The sequence below is a fragment of the Pseudorca crassidens genome, chromosome 9, assembly GCF_039906515.1.
Source record: "Pseudorca crassidens isolate mPseCra1 chromosome 9, mPseCra1.hap1, whole genome shotgun sequence".
Lineage (NCBI taxonomy): Eukaryota > Metazoa > Chordata > Mammalia > Artiodactyla > Delphinidae > Pseudorca > Pseudorca crassidens.
The window spans coordinates 97953516-97974312 of NC_090304.1; the positions used below are offsets into that span (position 1 = coordinate 97953516).

The 20797-nt window shown below is 37.7% G+C and overlaps 1 protein-coding gene across 2 annotated transcripts in view; it reads left to right on the forward strand.

The window, feature by feature from the left end:
• Window positions 1-20797, forward strand: part of LOC137230970 (tubulin-specific chaperone cofactor E-like protein) — a 162234-nt gene that overhangs the window by 6886 nt on the left and 134551 nt on the right. For both annotated transcript variants that reach the window (XM_067751355.1, XM_067751354.1), the window contains exons 2-3: window positions 14423-14572; window positions 16246-16385. In XM_067751355.1, the coding sequence (XP_067607456.1) occupies window positions 14440-14572; window positions 16246-16385 (273 nt within the window). In that variant the 5' untranslated portion in view covers window positions 14423-14439. The remainder of the gene's footprint in view (window positions 1-14422; window positions 14573-16245; window positions 16386-20797) is intronic.

Consider the following 20797-nt stretch of genomic DNA (forward strand, 5'->3'; position numbering starts at 1 on the left):
GTTTCTGAATTATTGAACTTGAACATCTTTTACATATATTTATCAGTCTTTTGAATTTTATCTTCTGTTAAATACTTGTTCATGTCTTTTCCATTTTTCTATTGAGTTGTTTGCCTTTTTCTTATTGGTTTTAGGAGTTCCCCCATGTTAGTTACCTGTGTTGCAATTATCTTCCAGTTTTTGGCTTGTCTTTTTCTGTGTTTAAAGTCTTTTGATAATCAAAAGTTTTTCATTTGACTTCTCCTTTATGGTTCCTTTTTGCATTTTGCTTATGAAATATTTCCCTAAATCAAGATCTTAGAGCTCTTTTCCTATTTAAAAAAAAATAACTATTTTCTTCTCATAGGAATAAAGTTTGCTTTCCACATTTTAGCTGGATTGAATTTTTCTGTGTTGTGAGATGAGGATTCCCTTTCGTTTTTCCCAGATTTATGTTCACTTGTCCTGGGACAGTTCTTGTGTAGTTTAACCTTTTCTTACTGATGTCTATGATGCTTGCAGGTACGTTTACATAGACCTGTTTCTGGGCTCTCTTTTCAATTCCACTGATCTATTTTTTTTCCTCCAGAGTTTTCTTTACAAAGTACAGTTGGTTCTTGTTATTCATGGTACTTATGTAAAGTTGCCGTGAACACCGAATTAGTGAATACGGAACCATTGCTCCCAGGGGAAATGTAGGGTTAGGGTCCTGCCAGTCATTGCACACAACATTTTCGTCAAGTGATCAATACCTGACTTCGTTTTTTTTTTTTTTTTTAAACATCTTTATTGGAGTATAATTGCTTTACAATTGTGTGTTAGTTTCTGCTGTATAACAAAGTGAATCAGCTATATGTATACATATATCCCCATATCTCCTCCCTCTTGCATCTCCCTCCCTCCCTCCCTCCCTATCCCACCCCCTAGGTGGACGCAAAGCACTGAGCTGATCTCCTCCCTGTGCTATGCGGCTGCTTCCCACTAGCTAGCTATTTTACATTTGGTAGTGTATATATGTAAAATGATTCTGAAGAACCTAGGGGCAGGACAGGAATAAAGATGCAGACGTGGAGAATGGACTTGAGGACATGGGGAGGGGGAAGGGTAAGCTGGGACGAAGTGAGAGAATGGCATGGACATATATACACTGACTTTGTTTTATATGTGTTTCTGTTTAAAGACACCTTATTCAATATATTGTTGATTCATTAACTTTGGATTCATAGTGAACAGCACTATAGTTAGATAGAATAAATCTCATCTAATACCTATTTTCTCCATAAGGCACATCACAACCTTCCTGTGCTTAGGGACACAGCCTCGCACTGAGGGGCCTTTTTCAATCGTAAAATTAACAAAAAAGCACAAAAATATGAAAAACCTGGCACTGAATAGACCGTGAAAAGGACACTTGTTTACAGTATGAGAGCTGAAACAAGAAGGCAGAGCGACGCCTTGTTCTGTCTCAGCTGGAAATGTACACGTCCGTCAGGTGACTCAAAGTTTTTCTTACTCTGCAAGTATCTGCAAATGACTGTGAAAACGTTGCAGGTATTGATTTTGGGGTTACAAATTAATTTGAGTAGGTGAATTTGCAAATAAAGAATTTGCTAATAATGAGGCTCAACTGTATTATGAAGTCTGGGGAGGCAGTTTTTCAGGAACTTTAGCACTCTCCCTTCCCTCTTATGCTTAGACATATATTTATAACATTTTATTTTAAAATAATGATTTAATTCAATGAATCTCTCAAATACTAAGTTCTGGTTGATGGGTGCCATTATCTCAATGAAGATAGTTCATTTTTGAGAATATTTTTATTTTATTTATAACATGGTATTATTTAGTTATAGGTAAATGGAAAAAAAAGCATTTTAGGAAAGAATCATGATTCTTAAAATGTTGGAAACAGGTCTAGATTATTAAACCCTTATTATTGTGACTTATATGAGGATCATATTTTCTCATAGGTACTATTAGTAACTTAAGGCATACATTTTATAAAGGCAAGTCCCTTTGGAGATTGTAGTTTAAATGTTAACTCTATTAATCCCTCATCCATTAGTGATATTTTTCCATGTGAACACCAGTAAAGGAATCCAAGAAAAATGTAAGATTGTATACATTATAAATCATATCTCGTACAAAATGCATTTATTGAGACTTGGCTAATTTATCCCTCATTTACTGTGTAAGATCCTTAAGTGAATTGTTGGCATTAATTTGATAACTGTGCTGAGGGAGTAAGAATCAGACATTTTGGACTTGACCTGTATTTATCTTTTTTTTTTTTTTTTTTTAGTGTAACATATTTTATTTATTCCCTATTTTTTGAAGTATTTTTATTGTGGTAAAATATATATAACATGTACCATTTTAACCAATTTTAAATGTACAGATCAGTGGCATTAAGTACAGTCACATTGCTGTACCACCATCACCACTGTCCATCTCGAGAACTTTTTTGTCCCCAAACTGAAACTCTGTACCCATTAATCAATAACTCCCTGTTCCCCACTCTCCCCAGCCCCTGGCAACTATCATTCTACTTTCTGTCTCTGTGAATGTGACTACTCTGGATGCCGCATATAAGTGGGATGGCATAGGATTTGTCCTTTTGTGTCTGGCATACTTCACTTAGTGTTATGTCTTCAAGGTTCATCCATGTTGTAGCATGTGTCAGAATTGCCTTTTCAAAGCTGAGTAATATTCCATTGTATGTACATACTACGTTTTGCTTATCCATTCATCTGCCTATGGATATTTGGATTGTTTCCATCCTTTGGCTATTGTGAATAATGCTGCTATGAATATTGGTGTACAAATAGCTATTCAAGTCCCTGCTTTCAGTTCTTTTGGTATATACCTAGAAGTGGGATTTCTGGGTCATATGGTAAATCCACGTTTAATCTTTTGAGGCACTGTCACACTGTTTCCTACAGCAGCTGCTCCATTCTACAGTCTCACCAGCAATGCACATGTATTCCTCTTTAGTTACTACACTGTGCCTATTGGTCTGAAGTATGGCAGAAATTATTAACTCTTGCATATAAGACATATAGTATAGTATAGATACCAAAGTTATATATTCAGTATTAAGTCTACTGTGGCTGTAGTTTTTGCAGAAGAATTTAGCTTGTGCTCAGAAGCAAGTATTTCTGGCTCTGTTACTGATTCATTGCCCTGCCATGTGATCTCTTACTTTTGGAATCCCCATGGAGAGGTAGACATAATTAGTAATTCAGTGGTGGCTATGATGCATTTTTGTTTGTAACTACTCTGATCTGAGTTTATTAATACACCTGCTTTTCATACTTTATAAAATACATTTGATATGCACAATCAGAAGTGATTAGAAAACTCACTGATTAGCATATTCATTGAGTGCCAATTATGTGCAAAGTTCCAGTCCATGATAGAAAGAAGCATTGTGATATGGTTCTTACCCTCAAGAGCTATACAGTCTAAAGATATTAAACAAACAAAAGAAAATCACAACACTATGCATGAGTTAATAATGGGACAAAAATGAAAAGAATCCATGCCAATATGTGATTGATTAATTGCCCACTGAATATTTTAGGCAATAAATATTTACCATGAGCTCAGCTCAAAGGAAACAGATCATTATGGCAGGAGGTATCTGAAAAGGCTTCATCTCCGAAGTATATTCTGAGTAGGGCCTTGAAGGATGCATAAAATTTAGACAGGTGGAGAAGGGAAGATCTTCTAGTTAAGGAGGAGTGACATTATAAATGTCAGACATTTTACTGCCTGAATCATTAATTGGCATTAATTAGCATAGGCCCAGGACCAAAAAATATTAGATCAAATCTATTTAGCAAAATTTGTAAATAAGTCCCCAGCCCTACTTTAATGCTGCCATGCTCACTGGGTGGTGATGGGAGTAGTAACAGTGGTAGCAGTAGCAGTAGGAGTAATAGTAAGCCAGTATTTACTGAGTGCTCTCCATGTGCCAAGCACTGAATGAAACCTGTTTTACCCATGTTATCTCTTTTCATTCAGCAACCCTATGAGCTAGGGGTTAGGGGCTATCCGTTACCCCTTTTATAAGTGAGGCAGTGGAGACTTAGAAACCAGAGTAACCTCCTTGTAGTCAAATGGAGTGGTGGAGTCAGTCATGATTTACATCCCGGCAGTTTGGTTCTAGAACCAGCACTTATTACCACTAGGCGGTATCACCATAGGGCAGTAATACTACTATAGCACTAAATATGGAAAGGGCTAGTGAATTTTTTAATAACCTGTAAACTCTGGCAACCTCTCTGCGTGGCTGATGTTTACATTCTGGCACTTCTTCGCTGTGAGCCAGAGTGGTCTGTAAACTCTAGAAGGCTGCAGGGTGATGAACTAGTAGACCGTTCCTAATGAGGCCTTGCTTTAACTTGATAGCCTCTGTAGTTACTCACAAGTAGAGACGATGGGGTAATCTGTTCTATAAACAGCTGAGTTTATAGAACAGATTGACCTTAAACTTGTGTATTCACAGCTGAAAGATAGCATGTGTGTACAATTTTCTCCTGATGAAAACCAATCCATTCAAGAAACTAATATTTACTGCTTTTTGGCAGGAAAGGGAAGTTGAGAATATTTTTCCCCCTTTGGTGACTAGACCAATCAGTACTGCTGCTTAGCTTTGTGGTTCAGCTACCTTGACATGGTTACAAGAGGTATTTTGACTGTAATGATTTTCATAAATTTTAATAAGTTGTATTTCTGTGATTTGTGCATGATGCTACATACTGTTGACATGAATTTTTTTTTTTTTTTTTCCTTCAGTGAAGACAGCGGGGCTCAACAGATTAGGGATACAGAAAGTATGACTTAGCACGCTGGTTGGGCCTCGGAAACCCGAGCAAGTCACCTCAGTATCATGTCCTGTAAATAGAGATAAGTGTCAGTTTGGCTGTTTCAGAAGATGGTTGTGGAAAATTACTAGTCTTTCAAATGATTGTTAATCTCAGTTTGGGGACACTCGGCTTTTGGGGAGCATCGATTCAAGAGTAAATGTTTCTACTCCTGAATTTTGAGTAAGTGCAACATAAAAGCCTTGAGATTTTCCCAAATTGAATCTGGGCCACATAGAAAGGTAGGGATGGATGCAGACTTGTTTGTGAAGGGGTTGGGAAGGGGGATTAGGGCGGACTCTCCTTGGAATTTATTGAAGTAAGGGGTGTGGTGAATATTAAAGTTTTTAAGTTGTGATTGCTGAAAGTTGGTGGAAAGTGCTTTTCTGCATTCTAAAATGCCTAATTTCATAGGGATATAGACAATTGGTGTAAGCCAACACTTCTGGACAGTTAGAAGCTACAGGAATTAAGAAAGAAGTTCTTAGAAATATTTTCACACAAAGAGGTACTTACATCTAAATAGCAGTATTTTCTTAAATATTTTTCCTCTCAAATACTTTCTCATCAAAATAATAAAATTCTTGGGCTAGTGCATTTGGATCAGAAATTTTGAGTGCTACGTAGAATAGACTACTAGCGTGAGAATCAGTCCTGTTTGCTAATTTGCAGTTGTGGATGAGAAAACTTTGTCTTTTGTCCAACATCAAATGTGCCTTGTATGCAGTATAGTTCTTTAGTAGAAAATACAGACAGCTGTGGGGCTGTACTCACTGATAACGTAGAGTTACAGTTTTAGATATTTTGGTGCCACTAATATAATGAAATAAAGGATTTGGATTAGATATTTTAATACCTGTGGTACTTTTAAGGAGAAGCATAGTGCTGTGATAAGTGAAGAGGGTAACAGTGCCCTACTAATAGCCCAACTCAAGGACTGACCAGGAGTCTGAATTCACATTTCATTTGGCAATGTTGGATTTAAAAAAAAAAAAAAATTTTTTTTTTAATTAAAAAAATATCTACCAAGAAAAGTTGATGTGCTACATTATTTCACTTGGATATAGTTTAGTATACAGTTGAGAAGGAGACTGAGAAATAGGGTGGTTCATAGTAGGGTGTGAAATCATGGTGGTGTGGTATGTTATGATAATGGACTTATCAGCTATGCTCAAGTTTTGCACTTGGCATACTCAGAGTCAATTTGTGAATTAGTAAACTATAATTCTACAGAAGAGTTCTGAAAGGTTATTAGAACTAATTTATTTTCCTTACTTTTCATCCCAAGACGGCATCCACTTAGGTATATTACATAATGCTCGAGGAGGTAACCGAGATAGAATTGCAGGTATATGTACTTTATGATAAGTGAAGGTAGAAGTGCCATACAGAATGAGACTGTCTAGCCTAAGTATGTTGACTTGGACAATGTCTTTAATGTGTTTTTATGGGAGAGATTGCTGTCATTCATGAGTTCAGCTGCAAAAGCTTGTTAATGGAATACTCTACAGACCATAAAAATGATTATAGGGCTTCCCTGGTGGCGCAGTGGTTGAGAGTCTGCCTGCCGATGCAGGGGACGTGGGTTCGTGCCCCAGTCCGGGAAGATCGCACATGCTGCAAAGCGGCTGGGCCCGTGAGCCATGGCCGCTGAGCCTGCGCGTCTGGAGCCTGTGCTCCACAACGGGAGAGGCCACAACAGTGAGAGGCCCGCGTACCGCAAAAAAAAAAAAAAAAGATTTTATATGTATATATTTATGGATATAGAAAGTTTTTCATGAGCTGTTTAGTGAAAAGGCAGGTTACAGAGCTCTGTATCTAAAAGTAATTTAATCTTTGTGTAAACATCATGTATCTACATAGTATGGAAAAAATGGTCTGAAAAAATATACACCATAAAGTGCATCCTCAGGCTTTTAATCTACTCTCTAAATCTGTCAACCAGAGCTTCCTGGTATGGCTGTGGCTCTAAATATGCCTCAGATAAGAAAAGCTTTTTGGTGACACTTACTTAGATGCTTAGCTTAGCTAATGAAAAGTGAAACTACATCTACATGGGGTGATAGGTTTTTTGCTTGTGTTCAGTTGGTAAGTTTTAAAAATTCAGAATGTATATCTCTAGTATTTTTAAAGCAGTTATTTAGAAAAAAGCTTATCAATAGACCCTTTTTTTCTTTATTTTTTAATTTAATTTTTAATTGAAGTATAGTTGATTTACAGTGTTGTGCTAATTTTTGATGTACAGCTAAGTGACTCAGTTATACACATAAATATATTCTTTTTTAATATTCTTTTCCATTATGGTTTAACTCGGGAGATTGGATATAGTTCCCTGTGCTATACAGTAGGACCTTGTTGTTTATCCATCCTAAATTTAATAGTTTGCATCTACTAACCCCAAACTCCCAGTCAGTCACACCCCCGTTGGCAACCACAAGTCAGTTCTCTATGTCCGTAAGTCTGTTTCTGTTTTGCAGATAAGTTCATTTGTGCCATATTTTAGATTCCACATATAAGTGATATCATACGGTATTTGTCTTTCTCTTTCTGACTTCGCTTAGTGTGATAATCTCTAGCTGCATCCATGTCACTGCAAATGGCATTATTTTGTTCTTTTTTATGGCTGAGTAGTATTCCATTGTCTGTATGCACCACATCTTCTTTATCCATTCCTTTATTTGTTTATTCATTTTTATCTTTCCTGGAGGTAAAAATATGTAAAATACACATATACTTTCCCAGAGTAGTTATGTTTTATTGGGTACACTTTTGCTGAGGATCAGAAAGATTTAGGAAACAAAACAACAAACTAAAGTCCCAGCTACCTAAAATGTCCAAGAATCTGGCAGGGTTTAGATATAGTGGAGGTCTTTCACAAAAGGAAGCTTTGCAGGGATGAGGTTAGGAGTCCATAAAGTAAAAGTTAAATGGGCTTTAAAAAAAAAAAACTTCCAAAAATTGAGAAAGCTAGTAATAGTAAGAGATTCTTTGATGCTATCCAGATTTTCCTCCTTAGCTTTGTTTTTTTTTAAATTTATTTATTTTTGGATTTTATTTTATTTTATTTTTTTATACAGCGGGTTCTTATTAGTTATCTATTTTATACATTTAGTGTATATATGTCAATCCCAATCTCCCAATTCATCCCACCACCACCCCCCTCTCCCTGCACTTTCCCTGCCCTGGGAAAGTTCTCTACATCTGTGTCTCCAATTTCTGCCTTGCAAACCAGTTCATCTGTGCCATTTTTCTAGATTCCACATATATGCATTAATATATGATATTTGTTTTTCTTAGCTTTGTTTTGTTAGTTTTTTGACCTGCTCCATGCCCCTACCCGCCAAACTCAGCCTATAAATTCCTCTTTTGTTCTTTTAAAAAAAGAACAAGATATAACAGCTCTGTCTCTCTCTGAACACTTGGTTTTTCTTCATCAACTGTCCCATCTCTTCTGTTTTCATCTAAGCTTCTCAAAGGCATGGTCTATACTTACTGTCTTCATTTATTTACTTCCTTAACCCCCTAAACTATGGTTTCTACTCCCTTGTCTATACTGAAAATGCTTCTACTAAGGTAAACAAACTCCTACTTGCCCAGTCCTTTAGGGATTTTTAAATTCTCATCATTTTTGACCCCTTGATATTCTACATAAAGGTCGGTCACCCCCATCCTTGCACAATATTCACAGCAGTCTATCAAAACTTTTCTTACTTTTACCTCTATAGGATAAAGTCAAACCTGAGCAAGGTCAGGCATGAGCTGACCACTGTCCACCTTTCAGTCGAATCTCCTGTCTCCCCTGCTCCCCACAAATATTTTATGTTGTAGCAATACCGCTTAATGTCTCTTGTGCTGGTTTATCTTCTGTTGTTTCCTGTGCCTGGAATGCTCTTCTCCAACCTGTTAACCTAATCTTTGTTATCTTTCAAAATGGCTCAGGATTCACCTCCTACTTCCTTGATCATACTTCCAAAAAGTTAATCGCTTCTTGTGTTTGAATTCACTATTTTCTGGGTGGCTTATTTCAGGTACGCATTACCTCCCTGTGTTTCCCTCTAGGTTTTGGATGCCCCGAGGGCAGCATTTGGATTTTATTCATTCTCACTTTCTTTAGTATTTAGCTTGGCACAGATTCGGTGTCTGGTTCATGTTTGTTGAATGGAATCACACGAGACTGTAAGCTTTGTGAGGGCACACATTTTATGAATAAATGGTCAAATAAGCCTAATTGGAACCACTTGATAAGGTGCAAAAAAGAGAGAAAACTAGATATATTTGTAGTCTCGGTTTTTATTAAACAAGTGGTAAAGAAATTCTTATTCTCAGATTGTCTTGTAAAGGAGATAGGCACCTGAGAAGAGAAAAATGCCTGGAATGAAATGTCATCTGACCAAAGGAACCCTAAGGTGAAATTGTGGAGCCTTTGGCCAAAATGTTTAACCTAAGTTTTATTTTCACATACTTGGTAGCAAAATATTGGCAGGTAGCTTTGAGAATGTGGTTTTCTCTGCCCTTCTCTGATGAATAGATGAGATTGGCTATTTGTATATAAATGGGTCCATGTCAAATGACTGAAAATAATTTTAAGCTACTTGGGAGTGTTTCCCTCCTCTCTATTATTTTTATGCTATGAAAGCTCTTCCTGGGTGTTTAACCTCATCCTACATTAATGCATATTTTGAATTCTTGCAATTTATTTTTTAGAACTCTAAATCAGTTCCCAACTGTTTATTACTCCAGTAACTTGAATCTTGCTGTAGGAAGCCCCATTCTTTTGTTAGTCTCCACAGCAGGAGGCAACTGGGAGGCCTGAAGCTCCCCAGCATCTTTAGGCTATGGCTTTGTAACCTCTGCCTGCTGGGGCCCTTGTGGTTCCAGAGTCACAGTAGTTTGGATACCATTTGGGTAATTTGGATGAACTATTTGGGTAACTTTTATTAACACATTTAACTTGGCTAGCAAAGGAAGCAACATGGCAGATCTGAGGGTGTTCTTCCCACCCCTCTGTGCACTTCATAGTGGAGCTTTTGCTTTGCCCTTGTTAAAGCCATGGTAATGACTATGAGAGTACCACGAATCATTTTCCCTCCTTCTTCTCAACCCTACCTCTCATTCTGATTGTAGTTTAGTTCTGAGGCTCAGATGTGTTTTGCACTGCTTTCTTTTTCTTTACCAATGCTCGTTTGCAAAAGTATTTCCGTTTGGCCACCCATTTTATCTCTCTTTTCTTCCTCAATTCCCAGTTCCTTTAAAAGTTAATATTATATATTTCACATGGTCGAGTTTGGCATTTTTTTCACAGACAGTTGATAATAATGAGGACTTAAAAAATACTTTGACAAATTATTAGGTCATTCCCAGATAAATCACTTAAAAATGTTTTGTATTTTGAAAAGATAATATATGGAAAAAAAGGGTGATGTATGCACCTGGTGAGTTCAGGCGGTTCAGATGGTTGAACAGTGAGAAGGAAATCTCCTTTTCACCTTATTCCTCATTTCCTCTCTTTGGAGTCAACCACAGGTATTAATTTTACTAATTTCTATTTTATCCTTCTGGAGGTAGTCTATGCATATATAGGCAGATAAACCTATTTTTTATAAGATTTAAAATGCATGTTTTGGGACTCTGGGGTAGTATTTATATTTTTTGGAAGTTGTGAGTGAGGCTGGTAGTATTCACACTTTATGAAGTGTGGTAATTTAACATAAAATTTTTTGGTGAAGTAAATATTGATCTTGCATACCAGCATAAGGCTATATCTTGCATCTCTTCCACTCTTCGTGGCCAGACATGGCCTATTTTCTGTTTCCAATTGCGTTGAGTTTCATACTAATTTTGACCTGACCTTGGGAACAGAAAGTACAAATTGATAGCTATTGAGGTTACTTAGATGACTGGGCTGAGCACCTTATCCTCCAACTTGCACTTTTACCAAGTGCTTTATGAAAGCATATTATAGTCAGGATTTGAGGCACAAAGGAGTTGAGTTTTTCACAGGCACACTCCATGACTTGGTAATGGAACCAAACAACATCACCCCAGATTCCTGGCTCCCTGGCTTTAAGCACCAATTCATCACACTTTTACAAATGTATTAGACCTCTGCCAACTGTAGAAGGTAGTCAGATGTTATTTGACACCGGTTCTTGCCAGAAAGTCATAGATTACCCCTCCACCTCCAAAAAAAACCTTTTAAAAGTCTCCAGTTAAAGATCTTCTTCCGTCCTGTATGTCCTCATTTTTCAATCTATTTGGTTTTCAGTTTTCCTTTCCCACCTACTGTTCCTCCTCCAACTGCCCCAACAGATTTTGAGTAGATTTATGTCACTGATCCATTTTGCAATCTTAATGTTCTAATTCGAAACCCATGTATTATTGTGTACACTATCTGCATGCCTGGAATGCTGTTCCAATAGAGTATCCTGGAAAATGACCAATGAGGGTGACTGGCATTGCTTTTAAGTCTTTAGGAAAAAGAAAAGCAGACTATTTGGAAGCATTGTGGAAGCACGGGGACATAAGGAGTAACTTTTCAGTTCCCATGATTGCTTGCTTACTAACACTTATTTTGACTTGCATATGTTTCTAACCTCACCATCCCTCATATCAATTTTAATAATATAATAGCCAGTTATTTAACCAGCAAAAGCCAGTTTGTTTGGGAATAGCCAGAGGATTTGCAATTTGAGATGTGCAAACTGTGGCAGACCACAGGCAAATCCAGAGAACAAGGAAGGGGAACTTGCTTTTATAGGGGAAATGAGGGGAGGGGGAGTGTGTTAAAACCAAACAGTCCATTGGAGGAAGCTGGGAGTCCGAAGTATGGAAGTTGGTTGGGCTGCTGTGGTCTCTGATTGGCTGGGCTGTCATTGAGCAAAGAGTTTTCTTCTTCCCGCTGGATAGTAAAGTAGGCAACACTTTCCTGTCAGAGATGTAGGCCTGCATCTCTTCCCATTTGGAGTAATTAATGTTGCGTGGCAAGGGTGAGGGCTCTGCCTATAGGTCTGTCCAGACTCCAATTTTAGCTGAGGTTTCTTTAGTTCCACACTCAGCTTGTCTATATTTAAATTGTGTAGGGCTTCCCTGGTGGCACAGTGGTTGAGAGTCCGCCTGCTGATGCAGGGGACATGGGTTCGTGTCCCGGTCCGGGAAGATCCCACATGCCGTGGAGCAGCTGGGCCCGTGAGCCATGGCCGCTGAGCCTGCGGGTCCGGAGTCTGTGCTCTGCAGCAGGAGAGGCCACAACAGTGAGAGGCCCGCGTACCGCAAAAAATAAATAAATAAATAAATAAATAAATTGTGTATAAGATTATTGCCCTTGGATTGAAGAGGTTGGAGTTTAAGTGATTCTGAAGCTCAGTTAAAAGATGCTATTTAAACTCGGTGACTATTATTTTGACACTGACACTTCAGCACCCTCCCACACACTTTTTATTCTTTTGAACTGCCAGTTGTATGGAAGATAGCAGTGTAACTTCTTTGACTTTTTGTTAAACATTTCTGAAAATTCTGTTGGCATTCTGCTTGAGACAGGTCTTTGATAAGAACTATGATGCCTGTCACTAGTGGCATAGCACCTGCTCTGTGTTGTATGCTGTTGGTGGTGAGTTTACATTGAAAAAGAACCTTTCCACCTGAAAGTTCCTGGAGTCCTAGATGAACCCACACAGTTCACTTTTGACACAGTGCTGGGATAGAGGACAGCAGCATATACTTACCACTCTGGACAGAAAGAACAAACTCTCTTGTCCTAAACCAGGCTCTGTTCTTAAGCTCCCAAATGATGACCCTGACCGGGGGCAGCCCTATATTTTCAAGGTGACTTGTGATATACTTGTTATGAAATGTATTACGTAGTCTAAACTTTGATAAATTAAGTACGGGTAAAACTTTCGGACAAGTGCTCAATGAGTGTCTACTCTGTGTTCTAGGCATTTGTGAATTGATTTCACGAAGTACAGTACTCGTGGTCCTGGTAGTAATCTAGAAAATGGACCAAGTTTAAAGACCACTTTTATATTTATGCCCTTTTCAAATTCTTGTTACAAACCCAAGAGGAAAATTTTAGCTCATCAATAGTGGGAAAATTGAAGTAGAGAGAGGTTAGCTAACTAGCTTATGTTTCACCCAGCTAGTAAATGACAGAGCCTAAGTTTTCTGTTTATGTGCTTTTTCTACCATACTACAAATTCCTGTTACAAGTAATAACAGTTGTGTGTTTTAGAGCTTTACAAGAGCCCTATAATCTCAATAGTGCACTTGTACATTTTAGAGCTCTGCAGTAACGCTGAACTCCAAGCAGTATAGATATTAATATCTTATTTTACAGAATAAGACGTTTGAGTCCCAGAGAAATACGCTGTCTTGCCTGATGGCACAAAACTATTAAGTGGTAGAACCGGGTGGGACTTAAACCCACTCCTGATCCTGCATCTTCTCTTTCCGCTCAGCATACTGGAGGCTCGTGATTTTAGTTCTCAGCAGCATTTACTGAGCCCACCGTGTGTAGTGTACTCTGCCAGATGCTGTGAATCAATACTGAAGAAGTAGACTCGCATAGCACTGCTGCCCTTCATAATGTAATGGTGGAGCTAGGACAATCGCATGAGAAAAATACCTACCATTCAGTATAATTAAACTGTATAAGGAAAAGTAAACCAGTGCAGCATAGTGAAGTAAATATATTACCACCAATGGTAAACAGTTTGGAGTGCTATATGGGTGGTACCAAACAGCCTTTTAGAAGTTTTTTAATGCTCATTCCTGCTGGGTTTTCCTAGGACCAGATACCAGTAGTCATTCTCAGACTCTCCAGCTGTACTTGCTGCTTCTCTATAATCTATAACTGTATTCAGTTCTCTCCTATTTCAAGAGGAAAGATCTTGGCAATTGCCCCCAATCCTGTACTCTCTCCTGTTCCTGCCTACCTTATCAGCCCATCTTCTTCCTCCCCTTCTCACCAAAACTTCTCAAAATGTTGGCTATACACTTCACTCTCTGATCATCCCTTTTACTTTTCCGTCATGGCTTTGCTTCCTCTGCCTGTATCTTAAATATCAGTGTCCCAGAGAGTTCTAGTGCCCTACTGTTCTTATTCATGATATTTCCTGATGAGATCCAAATCTTCGCCGCTAGCTCACTTTTCTCACCCAACTTCAGACTGTTCCCCTGAAACAGATGCCTCAGATTGAACATGTATAAAATAGAATTCATCAATTTCCTCCTTAAAACTAGATCTCTCCATATTTTCTTTTTTCTTAGTTGTGTCATTAGTCACCTAGTCTCCTGTACTAGAAACCTGGGGGTCAGCCTTGACTCCACCTTCCCGTCAGCCCCTATAACTCCTGAAAAGCTTGCTTTCTAAGTTGATCTTAAATCTATTTGTACTACCACTGTACCACTTTGGGCCCTCATCATCTTTCCCCTGTATATTTGCAGCATCTAACTCTTCTCCCTGCCTGTCTTTTGTGTATGCAGTGCCTAGCTTAGTACCTTATAAATAATTGATTGTCAATAAGTATTTCTTGTATGAGTAAATAAATAAATTTTGATGATTTCTTGGTTTCTTGTAGAATTTTAGGAAAGGAAGATGGATCAACCTAGTGGGAGGAGTTTTATGCAAGTATTATGTGAAAAATATAGTCCTGAAAACTTTCCTTACCGCCGTGGTCCTGGGATGGGAGTCCATGTCCCAGCCACACCTCAGGGCTCTCCTATGAAAGGTAAGAAAGATGGGGCCTAAAACATTTTTTTACTGGAGCTTACTTAGGACATTAAACCAGAATATTGCCTTATTTGCAAATGATTCCCTTTATTTTGAATTATGAGTTGAATAGTCTTTCTCCCTTGCTATGATTTCAGTGTTTTTGAAAACCTGAAAGGATTTATTTTCCTGCAGATTGGCCAAAAGGCATTCTAGTTGCACTCATAGGGTGAGAGCAATATTTGAGTGATAATATTTCAAGGAACTTGGAGGGTGCAGATAGTACAAGCCTGGCCTGTGCCCTCAGTGACCTTACAGCTTATTGGATTACAACATATTCACATTTACAAAAATATATAATAACACAAGGTAGTTTATGTTGAGTCAAATGAATGGCACAGTGATTGGGAAAGAAATTTAGAGAGTTAATTTATAGGATCAAGAAAGGGTTCAAAGCTGTGAGATTTGAACTAACCCTTCAAGAATGTAGAATTTGGTTAGAGAGGAGATAAAGACATTCTAGGAGGGGGATTATTATGTGAGCAAAGATCTACAACTAGAAACGTGCAAGGTGTGTTTTTGGTTTGCATTTTAGCTTGATGTTGTAATTAACTGCTATTGGAAGTAGTTCTTTGTAGTGATGGGAGATGAATATTGAACAGTGTTTTAGTTCCTGTGTCCAAAGGTTACTGAATGTTTATTATTTCTCAATGCAACTATCTTATCAATCCATATAAACTGAAACAGCAGAAAGAAGTGGACTTCTTACTTGCTCATTTTTTCAGGATCCACTCCCATTCTGAGAAAATTGATTTTGTGAAAAGTACTAAGTTGAAAGTTCATATTATTTGAGGCTTCCATTAATGAAATATACTTTTGTGAGCCTTGGCTTTGTACCAAATGGGAAAAGAGTGGTTGAATTCTCATATTTATCCTTTTTATTAGAGATAGGAAGAGTGATTTTATTGACATACTTTTGAACAAGCAATAGTTTGACTGAATTCATTGAATGGTTTAAGACTTTAAAACATTTTCTCTCATTATAATTATATATTTTTAAAAGTCTGATTTTCATAAGGGACAAATTCTACATGGATATGAAAGGGGAATGATTGATGGACAAGTATGGGAGAAAGATATAGATTTTTAAATGGATCCACGTAAGCGAGGAAGATTCCTTGAGTGATATGAACTTGAAGAACAGAAGTGGTTTAGCAGATAGACTATCTAATGGTTTGAGATAATTTCCAGAGGCAACAAAAGGTGAAAATACAAATCAGACAGAGAGAAAAGAGCTATCCAGAATGATACTTTTGAACTAAATTTAAAAAAGAAAGAATTGAGGCCAATGAGAACACAGTGGTAGCCCTGACATGAGTCACATGGATCTAGTGTCACATGATAAGATGACAGCATGGATGATGGTTCTGTTGTTGGTAGTTGAGATAAACAATGGTGCCAGGAGGTGAAACCTCCAGGACTTTTTGGGGGTATTGGTCTAGTTCTTCTGATCTCCTGGGCCATATTTGGCTGTCTCCCCTTAGAATTCAGTACCCTTGGATCCCAGCATATCTTCTATTTTCAAGGTTCTTGTGTAATTTCACACAATTTGATTTTGATTCCTGGTGGCTGAATGTATGTAGACAAGAATTAGGCTGACGTAGAAAGTATTTTGTTTCTCCCATGATTCAGATCGCCTCAACCTCCCAAGTGTACTGGTGTTGAACAGCTGTGGAATAACCTGTGCAGGAGATGAAAAAGAAATTGCTGCCTTCTGTGCTCACGTGTCAGAACTAGATCTTTCTGACAACAAACTCGAAGACTGGCACGAGGTAAAGTTTTTATACTGCTGCATTTTGGTGAATAACTCACTGTATTATTGTTTACGTTATTACGTATGCTGCTGAATTCTGGTTCTCACTCGAGATTCTTCTCTGTATGTCTCAAGAGAAATAACTGACTGCTTCAACTGTTTCTATGGTGATTTTTCAATGAACTTTGTTATTGCTGATTTGTTTTTCATTAATGTGAAAAGCACTGAGGAACTTTATTCCAGGCATCAAGAGGTTAATAAGACCACAGAGGTTTAGATTGCAAACAGTGCATTAAATTCTCTACTGTTTCACTAGTTTACACATCCTGTGCCCATTCTCTGCTACTGCTTCAACATTTATTACTATAAATTGACATAAAAATTACTGGAGCTCGAAACTAAGGTTATAAAAATATTTATTCTTGTTACTGAAATTTATTCCAAATCTTTTAGAACTTTTCCTTCTTTTAAGTCGCACTGGTAATTTGATACAACTGATGCCTTTGACCTCAGAGTAACTCTAAGCCAAGTTGCACAAATAAAAGTATTATGACATTCTCTCTTATTATTATATATAACATTACCTACCTGATTATAGCATGACCTGATAGAAGCTACCCTTAAGAATAAGAGAAAAATAGTTCTTCCTACTTAATTTAGGGTCTTATTTCCTGTTTGGAGTATTGGAAAAGTGTCCTAATGGGTTTTCCTGACTCTGGTTTTACTCTGCTTCCTCTAAGCTAACCTTCTGCAGTGCTACCAGACTCCTTTTAATAAATGAAGTGTGATTATGAAACTCCTGCTTCAAGTCCCTTCACTGCTTTTCACCACCTACAAACTGTGGTCTGAACTCTCTAAGTGTGACCCTCTATCATACGGCCCTTTGCTATTTCTAGAGTTTTATCTCCATCTTTAGCCATGTGCTTTTCTTGCAGCTCATGATAAATGTAGACATGAAAAGCTTCCTTGCTTTTATTCATTCTGAATCTACTGTTCTCTTTCTCCTCTGTCTACCCAGTTGCTTCCTATGTATCTTTCAAGACTTGGCCCAAGTTGCTGTTCCTCTCAAACTTTCCCTGACTCTCAGGCAGAATTAGATTATCCTAACACCTGTATCATGTTGCTATAAAGGGATTCATTACAATGTAGCACAATCATTTGCTTACTTGACAGTTTTTCTACTAGACCATGAGCTTATCCAGGGTTTTGTTTTTTATCATCAGCACTGGCATTCTAGGCATTCGAATGTTTGCTGAATGCCTTAATGAATAAATGATTGTATCTTAAGGTTTGATCAGGCCTACTTGTTCTAACTTTTCCTGTGATCTTAAGACATTCACTTAATCCTTTATCATCCATAAGACAGGACTGTTGATAAAATTAATCATCGAGACACTTGGTAGATATTAAATATGATACAGATTCTAAGACAGCTTTCTTGTTTAAGAAAAATCTATCTATAACCCATTTTTCTTTAGCTTTTCTTACATTCGTCTATTTCATAGTCTTGTTTAATCTGGTATCTGTGCTACCAGTTATATTTCCTATTTTTATTAAGATGTTTACCAAAATTCTTTGAGATGCACGTCACTTGATTTCTAAGTCACGTGTTAATATATACAGATTTACTTGGCTGTTCCAAGAAACAATCTCTATTTGTCCATGTAATTATTGATTGAGTTACTTATCCAAACAACTGTTATAGTTCACTGTTCAACAAATTACAATCTGTGCCTTCTGGGTCCTTTGAGATGCTGAATTGACATGCATGCTCTGTCCACATGCACAGATGCAAAGAGAGCGACCTTGTTCATCCTCCTTCTCTACAGTTCCCTAAGGAGTCCTGCTGAGCCTCTGGTGAGATTTCTGACTTGCATGGGTGACAATTCAGACCAGCTCTTACCCTGAGTCATTTCAGCTTCTATGTTCACAGTCCCCTAAATTTATTTCTTTGGGAGTAAAAATTTCATAAAGGTGTTGTGCTTTCTGCTTTGACCTATACTTTGACCACATACATAAGCTTTTGCTAACTGGTAGAAACAGTTTAATAGTGATATAGTTGCTGCCTCAGAAGAACAATGTCAACATGGATCAGAACACAAGTTTACACTAGGTAATTCAGCCTTTTCTCTGCTTAGACAAAGGTCTCCACTGAATATTTTCCAGCTCACATTGACAGATACAGCCAGAGGGTCACATGTTTATTTGTATTCTGTTGGTGCTCAGTTTGTATATTCCTGTAAGTGCCCTATAGTCTGATTTCAGGCAGTTTTCAAATGAATGTTTGTTGCGGCTACCTTTCAGGTTTCCATTTATTTTTGTTTTCATCATTCCTTTGTGTTTTGTCCTTAGCCTTAACTGTAGTTGGTCCCAATCTTCTAGAATATATATCAGAACACAGAGAGATGGGAGAAGTACTGACAACGAAAGAATATTGATTTTTAGGATTGATTATACTCTTTGCCAAGCTGCAAAATGCCTCATAGGTCACAGTTTTAAGACATTACATTGCAACCCATTGCAACCCATGTATTTGATTACCCAGAAGATCATTTGTCCCTGGCCATTAACTAAGTTTATTTCAGCCAGTATTTGATATACCAACATGGAACAGAATAATCTAGTTGGTTCTTCTAGTGTTTTTGAATGATCACTAATGTTATGAGTATCTTCTTTTATAGTTTAAACTACTGGCTGCTTTATATTCAGAGACTAATATAAATGTGAGTGAGAAGTGTAATGCTTTGGGGAGAGGCAAAGATTTGTCTCTGTCCATCTAAAACTGGGCATCTATGTATAAAAAAATGACGCATTTTTTAGCTTTTGATTTGAATTTTTTGGCTAAGTAGATTTTTGTCTGACTTTTCCCAAGGTACCTCTTTTTCCTCCTTTCCTTATCAAAACCATTTTATAAAAGACATTACACTAAGCAGTTGAGAGGAGGGAGGAATTCACCATGGGTGAGATAGAGAATAGCTTGGGTATAAATTACAGATTGTTATCTTACTACCCTTTCCCCATTTTTCTTAAAACTTTAGTTTCTTCCTTTTCAAAACTGAGAGTAGAGGGTCCTCTATTAAATCATAGAGTTTTGGAGATCTAAAAGGTGATCTAAGTTCATCTCCATGTTTCTGCACAGGAGTGTCCTGAACTCACTCCAGCTAGAAGCGTCTTTATTTTTAGAATTTAAAAAAGAGAAGTCAGTATACTGCCCTAGACACTCACTGAATAATAATAGCCTTTACTATTAAGATATTTTCTACCATGAATAAATTTACCTGTGTAATGAATACAATATTTTCCAGAATATTATCATTAATTTAAGATTACACAAAATCCTTTTTAATTTTAACGTTTTTTTTTTTTTTTTTTTTTTCTGGTACGCGGGCCTCTCACTGCCGCGGCCTCCCCCGTTGCGGAGCACAGGCTCCGGACGTGCAGGCTCAGCGGCCATGGCTCACGGGCCCAGCCGCTCCGCGGCATGTGGGATCCTACCAGACCGGGGTATGAACCCGCGTCCCCTGCATCGGCAGGCAGACTGTCAGCCACTGCGCCACCAGGGAAGCCCTAATTTTAACCTTTTAAAGAAAATATTTACTTCTAACATATATTATTTTTCCTGCTTGGATTATTAAACTATAGTCCAATTTTATCTTTTTTAGGATATTCTAGGGCTGATGAGTCATTGTTTTAAATCTTTATTCTCATTGGACAGTAGTGCAGATGCAGACTATGAAGAAGATCACATCATGTATCTGCTAGCTTTGGGAATTCTTTCAGAAATTGCTTCAAAGACTCTGATAGTCTCCACTTTGGGGGGTGTTTTCTTCTTTATTACAAAAATAAAATATGAAGAGTTGTGGTTAGCAAAGGTTTACGTGTTGTTTACTTAACTAGGGTTGTACCTATAATTAGCAGTTATTCTCCATGCTGTAGTTGGAGCACAGTTCCTTTTCATCTTTTTTTTTTGCCCTTAAAAGAGGTGAAGCATAGCTAGTCATCATCTTATGTACGAAAGGCCTTCATATATTGGTATCCAGGTGGTAGACTGCAGTGAAGGATTGGTCCTTGTGTGGACTGTTTAGCTGTGTTGTGGCCACACACTAAACTCCAAATCCTAGCCATATATCACACAAATGCTTGTCACCATTTGGTCACAGAAGAGACCAAACAGGAGAATATATGCTGACTGGTATGAATCTTTTACATTTTAAACTGAAGCCTAGTATATTTTCCTCTGAAAGATAGTTTAGTTATTCATTTATAAAATGAAAATAAATACGGTACTACTTCAGAGGGTGTGTTAGACTAGATGAACTAGTGTGTGTGAAAACCATTCCCTCTTACATACTTCTCCGAACCTTCTTGGAATTAATTTACTTCTCACTGATTTTAGAGCTCCTAAACTGTACAGTACATAGTACACAGACC